General features: G+C 36.5%; 1 protein-coding gene across 1 annotated transcript; it reads left to right on the top strand.

Moving 5' to 3' along the window:
* Positions 1-269: 269 nt before the first annotated feature.
* On the top strand, positions 270-6,876 carry LOC125647346 (inactive tyrosine-protein kinase 7-like). Its single transcript, XM_056140676.1, has 6 exons — positions 270-428; positions 614-671; positions 1,195-1,560; positions 4,739-5,071; positions 5,205-5,715; positions 5,868-6,876. Exons 1-6 carry the CDS (start codon positions 426-428, stop codon positions 5,944-5,946), a joined length of 1,350 nt encoding a protein of 449 aa, XP_055996651.1. The 5' UTR covers positions 270-425; the 3' UTR covers positions 5,947-6,876.
* The last annotated feature ends 3,501 nt before the right edge of the window (positions 6,877-10,377 follow it).

Below are 10,377 nucleotides of genomic sequence, written 5' to 3'. Positions count from 1 at the left end.
ATGTTCGCTAATTTGATAGATAGGAAAACTTCGCCAAAAACAAGAACACTCAAATATCCATTCATACGAATAGCACAACTCAAAGTTAATACTTAGAAAAACAGCACTAGATCAAATTTAGCAATTCACGATAATTCTTATATTGGCTATACCCAAAGTCCAACCCTTACTATGATAACCTTAATAAGCCTATATATGGATTAACAGGAAATTAAGGAGAACTTCCCTCTATGTGACATGCTGGTATCTGTGAACGGTAAGCAACATAATTTGTTTCGTTGAGACAACTTATAGAATTTCGCATTCAAAGGTATTTACTGGGGTTCCTAACGAGTAGTCTAGTCATAAATGCAGCGTGTGGTGGCAAGGGGATAGGAATTAACACTTTCCACAGCCTACATGTATATAAAGGACTAGGGAAAATCATGGTGTGTATTGTTTCATAGGTAATTCCGTTTTTCATTTATTTTCTATATGTGCGATATAGGTATAGTCCAAGATTTAAAAACAATCTGTTTCGATAAGCTATGTTATAATCTCACATACAATGTACATGTAATGGTCATTAAACTGAACAAGTGTTATGTGGGTTTTTTTTATATTGTATTTACAGAGTCTGAAAGGCGAAATGCAAGGAACCTATTTGTTTATCCTTTTGATCCTGTCAGAAGGTAAACACTATTTGGAGATCATGTGATTGTTTGATAAGCATTTGATCGAGTAATGTAAACCATTTTAATTACCGTTTAGCAACAAGTCGTCAACATTAAAAGAAAAATAGGAGACAGCGACCAGGAGGAAATAATCCACACCAAAAAATAAATAAAAACAAAAAATTTTCGATGAGGAAACATTATCGTTATACAATATATAACTTTCTGTGCATGAAAGGTTGAAACATTTTTTGTTTTTAATAACCATGTATATATTTGGTATAACACTCCACGAAATAAACGATTATTTTACATAACTCGTTTCCATAGTTAAATTATATGTGTCAAAGTTTGAAAGAATAATATAATGTACACTGTATCACTGAAAGCAAATGTCATAAAGGTAGATAACATTCATGATTTCATCATGATAATAAATAAACATAATGCCTGTAGAATAAGTGATCAGTGGTTCCCAATGCTGCTGTTTCTATATACTCTAGTATTATTTGTCGGTATATATTCTCCTTCATTTCACTAGGTATCCTCTCACTGAGAGTGATAACGGAGCCGGAACTTTACGTCACAGTCAACACGAAAGCAACGATTGTATTAAACTGTACATACATCATAGAAAACAGCGAGAGTGTCTTCTATATAGATTGGAGAAGGAAACATGGAACTGACTACAATACTATAGTACGATTTATCCCCGATAAACCTGCAAGTTTTAAAGACGATGGTATTTACTTGAAGAACAGAACTGATCTTGTTAACCCTGGACATGGATCAAACAGTGTTATTCTGAAAATCAATGACGTAATGTGTGAAGACGCCGGACATTACCGATGTGAAGTGACGTCCTCGGCAAGATATGATTCAAGTGACACATCTGTGTTTATCCAAGGTATATATAAGGCAAAATAACACATGCAACCCAAATTGGCCAAGTCAAAAGTAAAACTTACTTTATCAATTTAAACAAAAGTGGAATTCCGACCTTCAAAGGTCATCATAATAAAGAATATACAGGGGTAAAATATTTAAATATATGTATGCTATAACATTAATTATAGGTGTTTGAATTGTTGGGCACATGAATTGAATGAACGATATCTTTAATTCAAATGAATTCAGGAACAATTTTTGAGTACTTGCATGCACTAGTTATGTTATATTTATTGATATTATATACAGTATGAAATAAAACTTGATTATTAGGAGGTCACTTGAAAGTCCAAATTAAATGTTCCTTATGTAACATAAATAACCCTATATATTGTATTGTAATTTCTCATGTACATCATTATGTGGACTTTACCTTGTACCTTAAAGGAGAAGGCTTATATAGGCGTTGCCTAGCCCTTATCATGTTATACATAATAAAATACTATTTTAAAAAACTAACAAAAAAACAAATAATCTCTCCGTATTGAAAATTAGATAATGATTTTACGAATACAATTGTAATCCGCCATGCCGAATAGTTGACCAAAGACAAAAACGTTAATAATTTCAAAATTTGAAACTCAGTATTGCTAATGCGTTTATAATGGTAGTTTTTGTCCAGTGCGGCAATTTAAAGGCAAAATTATGAATACACGTCGTTTCTTCTCGTCAAACGCAGTAATCGAAAAAAATGCATTATATGAATGACAAACAGAAAAACTGCTATATTGTAAACAATGGCCTGATTTCTTGGACATTGTCAAGTAGTGTTCAAACCTATTGTATATTATATATGCAATAAAATATGTTCAAACCAGTGTACAACTTAATTTTGGTAATATGTTTTAACTTTAAAGTTATAAAGCGCGAACTTCTCAGAACAGCCCCAGACCATTCGATATCTGACATATTGGATAGTTTTCGACTTATTACGTGTAATTACTTTCAAGATCTGCATAATCACAAAACATGTTCAACCAAAATAAAAACCTTTTTGTGTTTATCCATGTCTTTGTGCATATCAGTAACTGATAATAAATCATTACAAAAAGTGGTAACAGTGACTTCTATAATCACGGAAAAAATTAAGAATATCCAAAATATCAGATGAATATCGTAATTAAAAATTTATCAATGTGTCAGATCGTTGGTCTCGGGAGTGGGGTGTTCTTCGTTGAATGAAATGTGTATAAGTAATATAATCATAAATCTTCATAAAGTGATAAATATGGGTCTCGTCAAAATTATTATAACTAACATTGAACACCTACACAATCTTATGCTGATCATGTGATAAACCAATCACAACTTCTCAGCCTGCCGGAAAGGCCCGATAACGTGTAATTGGTTGTATGATGTTGCCACGTTGTGGGCGCTTCGTTCTGGAAATTTTCATAAGGCTGATTCAACATTAAAATCACGGATTGAAGAAACGAACGGGCAAATTTTATTTATTCAACAATTATCAAAACTTAATTCTTCTGCAAGATCAGAATCAAGCAGCGATAAACAACGGATTTTCTTCATATCGTATTATCTTAAGTTGTCAATAAAAAATGGCTTAGACCCGCCACTTTACTCTCATTTTTGCTATTTCAGAGTAGTTTATCGAAAACGAAAGTAGGTTTTTAATCAATCAAGATTTTATTATAATATATGGATTTCACCTCACATATAAACAATATTAAAGGTGTGAGGAGTAACTCTGGAGCAAGCGTTTCAGAGTTTATTGGCAAAATTTGTTAATTTATAAGTATAGATATTTTAAAATAAAACGTGTTCCTGACAATCTTAAATTTCAATGTATTGTCAATTTTCATACTCACGCATGTTTTAAAACAATTAACGATTTGTTACCATCACTTTTATGTTAAATAATACATGTACATATCTACATGTATATGTATATACATGTACAAGTGATGAGATAAGTAAATTCAGTTCAGTTCAATATACTAGTACCTTATAATATCAAGTATTATAAAATCTCTACATGTAATCAGCGGCAGCTCCTTTGGAGTATTACGGGAAAAAAAAGAAATATAAAGAAATATAGCCACTGGATATATACATGTACTATAGGCGTACTTTAGTTACCCATCATTGATTAACAAAGCAATTAGTGGACTTTAGCTAAAGTTAAACCATTCATCTCAATAGATAGTGTTTTACCATCCAGAGCAAAAGTAGGTACTCAAATCTAAATATAATATAGTGAAAGGTGAAGATAACGAACAGTGATCAATCTCATAACTCCTACAAGCAATACAAAATGTAGAGTTGGGCAAACATGGACCCCTGGACACACCATGGGGGGTATCAGGTGCCTTTATTTGATTCCGCAGGTCGTCAGTTCAATCCCGGGCATGGGCGGAAGTGGATGTTCATATGATAGTGAATTTCTCTGTGCTTTATATTAAACTACATGTACTTCTTCACTTCGGGCAGTTATGTTTATCTAAGAGTTCAGTGCAATCTTTGTGTTTTATAATATATTTTAAATGCAGTGTGTATCTTGCACGATCCTCTTAAATTTACGACAAACAACTATCCCATTTCCATTCTCAATGACCGTTTAGCGTGTGACAGCGTGGCGATAATTCCATCGTCATCGCAAGGAAGTTTTTTTACTCGCCTAGATGGTCGAGCGGTCAAGCGCGCTGGTTACACGCTGTTAGGAGATTTGGTTGCGCAGGTCGTGAGTTCAAACCCAGGGCTAAAGCGTATAATAGTGAATATATGTGCTTATACACTGAATACATGTGTGTGTGTGTGTAATTTTTGAAATCTATTAGCGTATAAACTGCGCTACTTCACGTCGGCAAACTTCATAAAGCTACTTTCATTTCAGTCGGATTTCCCAACCCTTTAAAATAGACATACTATATTTATCAAGATTCATACGTGCATTGTTCACAACTGCATTCCATTCATTACAGTAACGATATCAAACTCAAACAGTGGAAATGTTAATATTACAGAATATAGTTAATCACATGTACCGACATGTACATATAGATAGAACGTAAAGCAAATATTGAGATGTAATAGATAGAACACTTTGATCCGATATTTCAATGATATATAGAAAATTTATATATCTCCAAATTACCATGATGATTTTTTTTAATCCTCAGCGGATGCAGTACATCCAATTAAATTTACCATATACCCAAACGGCAGCTTGGAAGAAAATGACACGGTGACCTTGTCGTGTTATGCAAATGTTGGAAATCCAGAAGGCTACATAGCAATATGGAGAGTGGACAAGACATCAACTTCAGCCGTACTGCTTAATGAGACAAACATAGTCAGAAGCAAGACTGAGAACTGTACAACTCTGATAAACGCCACAGTAACTTACACTGTTTCCCGGAATGACAATGGCGCGTTTTTCAGATGTTCTTCACAAAACAGACAGACACTGGGGACAGCACCAAGCAGAGACACAAACCCTATCAATGTCCTGTGTAAGTTTTATGTCTGGTCGTTTGATATTATACACTTTGTACTTCTATAGAAGCAGGTTCCATTTACTCTTATTTGGTCATATTATTTCACTGAATTTTGATAGAGTAAAATAAATGTTATTTTATTCTTTAGATGTTCCAAGTAAACTAACGATTTTCTTGACACCAAATAAGAAACTGTATGTTGGGGACGGACTACAGTTAACCTGTATATCTGATGGTAATCCACCCCCGAGGATCAAATGGAAATTTCATCCTGATAACTGCACAAATAGCACAGAAACTTTTCAATCTTCTAATGGAACTCTGAAAATATACCAACTCAAACTTGAAGATTCCGGTGTTTTTTGTTGTTTGGCATCAAATACGTATGGGGAAAATTACCAATCCATCTTACAGATATATATAACAGTGTGGGACATAGTTATCCCCAAACCCACATGTGCTGCTAGTCCTTGTGGTATAACTGAAATCTGCAACGAAACACATGGCAAGGTTGTTTGTACAGTAAACAATTGGGTTGCTGTTGCTTTCGTTTCCGTACTTCTAGCGACAGGATTTTGCGTAACAACCATAGTGTTACTTTGTCGCCGTAGACAGTTGAATAAGAAAGCTACTAACGATGAGGAATATGAAGCAATTAGGTATGTCATTATATAATATAAAGGAATGGAAAATTGAATTGACTTTTGACATAGACAATCTCTTTCTTAGTTTCTGATTGATAGAATTTGTATAAATGTTTTTTAAAGGTTATTTTGAATTAGATCAATCTTCTTTTGTTTTTTGTTAACAGCAATCTCCAGTTACAGGAGAGGGATACTGAGAACGCAAGATATGAAGCATTGAACATAGCGGCACAAACCAGTACATGATACAGCCCGTGAACACTCTTCTATGCCTTGCTTATTGCTTACACGAAATCCAATGCATATTGTAATGAAAAATCAGCTTTCGCATTGAATTTGTTGTTAACCCGGATATGATAAATGAATACTGTAAATAGCTCTGCATATTGGAATTATATCGATCCTTACTTCTCCTAGACATGTGTTCCCACCTCTGGTATTTCCAGGGGTGCGTGTTTACCCTACTCTCAATTTTGTATTTCTTGATACACATTTATAAGATTAATCACCATTCATTATCTTCACTTTTTCGTCGAAGTATTTCTAGTGCGTAATTCGATTGATAATGAACACCAAAAGTAAATTTCAATACATATTTACATTGGATATAAAGAGAAATTAGCTTACATCCCCAATGTGAACATAGCCTCATCAGTCAACACTACATAGAATCATACTCGAGAGTACCTTCAGAGGAAATGGTATTTGAATTTGATATCGTTGTGTAATCAGAGAGGAGCCACGACTCAAGCGACTTTAACACTACATGGAGCGGACTAGAAGGCCTAGTGTAGGTTATCCAATACTGATATTGGTGACGTTTTGATAACTTATCATAATAGTTGCATACTTCGAAGCAAGACTGTTTTAACGTTTAACACGTCCACCTCTACTTAGTATGTATTGTTTTCACGAATTTTTATAGCGATATAAGTTTTCTATGATGGAACTTTTTATAAATTTCCTGCACATCAATCATTCTAAGAGAATTGCTTAACACCTAAGTCAAACTGGTTTGATTTATTCGTCCAGTTTCCTTTATCCTGTAAACCTGACGAACTCACCTATCTATTTGTTCTGTTATAATACTGCCAAGCCATCCATCTCCATGGTGTGTTATGATACTGTATACCATCAACATGTTGTGTTATAATATTATAAATCCATCTATCTATATGTTGTGTTATGATAGTGTACATCCATCTACATCTGTATTGGTTTATGATACTGTATACATGCTACTATCAGTTTTTAAGTCGAGACAGGCTACTGACAAACAAGTTGATGTTACAGGGGTTTCAACAGTCTCGTTTAAAGTCAGTATCTTGCAAATTTTATGGTCGTTATAATGATTTAGTTTGCCCATATAACTTATCATTGGGTCAAAGGCTGTCTGACGCGTTTCATATTGATTGTTAGGATGTTCTCGGCGCAATGATTTTGACTATGGATTACCCCGTTCACCTGATCAAGAGACAGGGCTCACGGAGTGTGTGACCCGTCGACAGGGGATGCTTACTCCTCCTAGGTACCTGAGCCCACCTCTGTTTGCCCAACACTGTAAATGTATAGAGTTATCTTTAGACTCGCTACATATCGATAATAATTTTTAACAATACATGTATATATATCTTACCGAATTGCATTCATATAATATGGTATACGGTACTGTTTAATTTTTTCCATTATTGAAAGTTCTCGCACCTCAGCAGTTAGAGAGAAAGTAAGAGGTTAAGAGCTCTTCCTGCTTTCAACTTTCTCAGACTCCAGCTTCTTCAAACAATGTATCTATGCCCAACGGCGGATCCAACACCGGCGACCCCACCCCTCATTTAGTGGGTTTTCCCAGACCTCTGAGACTGTAACCATCCGTTCTGAAGTTTATGAATCCGAAACTAATTGCACATGGTATTTAGTCAACTTCGGATATTTTGTGCCTACTCACCCCCCTTCCCAACTTTTAAGACATTGTATCAATCAAGTCGACAGCCTACATCAAAAGGGAGACGAATTTTATTTTGATGTCGTAACTTTCACAGGGGCCTAAGATACCATTTTTAATTATTATAATTAAAAGAGTTCGGTTATACAATCTGTTTCGTATTGTTTCGGTAGATTTCGTTTCGGTGGGGTTCGTTTCGTTTCGGTAGATTTCGTTTCGATTTCCTTTTGCACTTTATAGGTACCCTAAACAAAGCACATGAAAGCTTCGAACCAAATGACAAGCATTTGCATTAATATTTACCATTACATTCAATGCCGAGTAAATCTAAGTCATCAGGGTAAATGGGCAGTTGAAGGAAAGCACTTTTCAGATCAACTTTAGCTAAAAATGCCCCCAAGGCCTAAATTTTGGAGGCTAAGAATAGCTTCTTCTATGTTACTTTATTTGACTATACAGATAGCTGGGTTGGTAAAGTAATTGACTGACTCAAATTCTGGGTACGATAGATGGTGAATTAAATGTTGATCGCCATCTTTTTGGGGTACGAGTCCGACTGGTGAAACTCTAAAAGTGGGAAGAGGAATGACCTCAATAAAACCTGCCATTTTACCCGATCTAACTTCCTCATCTAATTTCTGTTCTACCAACTGAGGTGCTAAACGTGCCGACTTCAAATCTTTTGCTTCCCTGTGTGTCCTTGGGCCTGCATAATGCAGTGGAAAACCATATTTGAAACCATGTATGAGCTGAATTTTAACACAACAGGTTATAATGAAAGTGCATTACATAACTCTATATACTTGATGGAGGTTACATGCTAAGGTGAACCATTTTTTTAAACTCCACTGGACAGTTTGCTTGTGGGTGTGGTCCTCCACAGACTGAGCATAGGTGTCGAAACTTACAGGTGTTGGAAGAACAGGAGCCTCTATTAAAGTCATAGCAGATACCTGTTGGGTGTGAAATTTTGTTGGAAACTTGGTTGCCTTTAGTGCTATGCCCCCGTCGGGTGTTGGGTCCCTGTGTGCTTTGTGATTTTTTTTCTAGTTGCTAATTGTTGATCATATCCCTGCCAATTACTTGATTTGACTGCCCAGACTGTGGGGATGATATGTACCTGACCTGTAAGTCTGAATTTACAACCCCAAGATGAGAATGAGTGCCGCTTTTTTAAGGCGGTTCTGGTCCTCATATTTCGACTAACCGACATGGCCCAATCTACTAGCTGCAACGCGAATGCTGTGATTGTATTTTAACAGATCCTGACCCTTGTCAGGAAACTTCTCTAAATAAATGGATATGTAGAAAATAAATGGATACGTAGAAAATAAATGGATATGTAGAAAATAAAGCTCGTTGTCCATGTATGTATGTCTGTGATAGTTTTGAGTTGCTGCTTCTCAATCATGATTTGCCCATCTTTGACAATGTGTTCACCCGTAACATGGGGCTCAGTGCTGGCATGCTTCTAAAGGAGAGGCAAATCGATGTACTGTCCTGCCCAAATTTTAGATTTGATGGCCTGGGGAACATGAATTCCTAGAGGATCAGATAGACTTAATTCAACATTTGGTCGTGAACCTGTTCACCAAACGATAGCTCCGCATCACATTGCCCTGTTAATGTTACGCGATTTTCACCTAACTGATAGAGTAGATCTCATATTTGAGTCGTGACTAACAAAGTTAATAACATGGTTACCTGCTGACCCTACCCCTTGACCCCGGCTGCACTTCAATAACAGATCCGTTATCCTCAGAAATTGGCTTGGGTGGGAAACTGGTGACCGGGGGGGGGGGGTCATCATGAAGGTCTACAACGATAGAGCTGCGTTTTTGACCAGCAGGCTTTCTTTTTGTTGACTACGCCGGCTCCCCTCCGTCTTTAGTTCTAACACCGGCACCAGACGTTTTTCGGCTCTTATGTTTGATATTAACGATAGCTCCAAGTCGCATCTTGGAGGGCAAAAGAACTTTATGAAGTCACGGGCCTCATACATTGTGCTATATAAAGTGTAGATGAAGTCACGGGTCTCATACTTAATACTGTATAAAGTGTAGATGAAGTCACGGGCCTCATACATAGTACTGTACGGAGTGTAGATGAAGTCACGGGCCTCATGCATAGTACTGTACGGAGTGTAGATGAAGTCACGGGTCTCATACATAGTACTGTATAGAGTGTAGATGAAGTCACGGGCCCCATACATAGTACTGTATAGGGTGTAGATGAAGTCACGGGCCTCATACATAGTACTGTATAGAGTATAGATGAAGTCACGGGCCTCATACTTAAGACTGTATAGGGTGTAGATGAAGTCACGGGCCTCATACATAGTACTGTACGGAGTGTAGATGAAGTCACGGGCCTCGTACATACTACTGTAAGGAGTGTAGATGAAGTCACAGGTCTCATACATAGTACTGTATAGGGTGTAGATGAAGTCACGGGCCTCATGCATATTACTGTACAGAGTATAGATGAAGTCACGGGCCTCATACATAGTACTGTACGGAGTGTAGATGAAGTCACGGGCCTCATACATAGTACTGTATAGGGTGTAGATGAAGTCACGGGCTTCATACATAGTACTGTATAGAGTGTAGATGAAGTCACGGGCCTCATACATAGTACTGTACGGAGTGTAGATGAAGTCACGGACCCCATACATAGTACTGTATAGAATGTAGATGAAGTCACGGGCCTCATGCTTAATACTGTATAAAGTGCAG

This window comes from Ostrea edulis, chromosome 6 (assembly GCF_947568905.1).
Source record: "Ostrea edulis chromosome 6, xbOstEdul1.1, whole genome shotgun sequence".
Lineage (NCBI taxonomy): Eukaryota > Metazoa > Mollusca > Bivalvia > Ostreida > Ostreidae > Ostrea > Ostrea edulis.
The sequence above is the reverse complement of the archived record's forward strand: the minus strand, read 5'-3'. Positions and strand labels throughout refer to the sequence as shown.

Bases quoted from the DNA above. Each gene is read 5' to 3' on its own strand.
- LOC125647346 (XM_056140676.1), top strand. The intron at 1,561-4,738 runs GTATATATAAGG...TTTAATCCTCAG, and splicing joins CACATCTGTGTTTATCCAAG to CGGATGCAGTACATCCAATT. The intron at 5,716-5,867 runs GTATGTCATTAT...TTTTGTTAACAG, and splicing joins GAGGAATATGAAGCAATTAG to CAATCTCCAGTTACAGGAGA.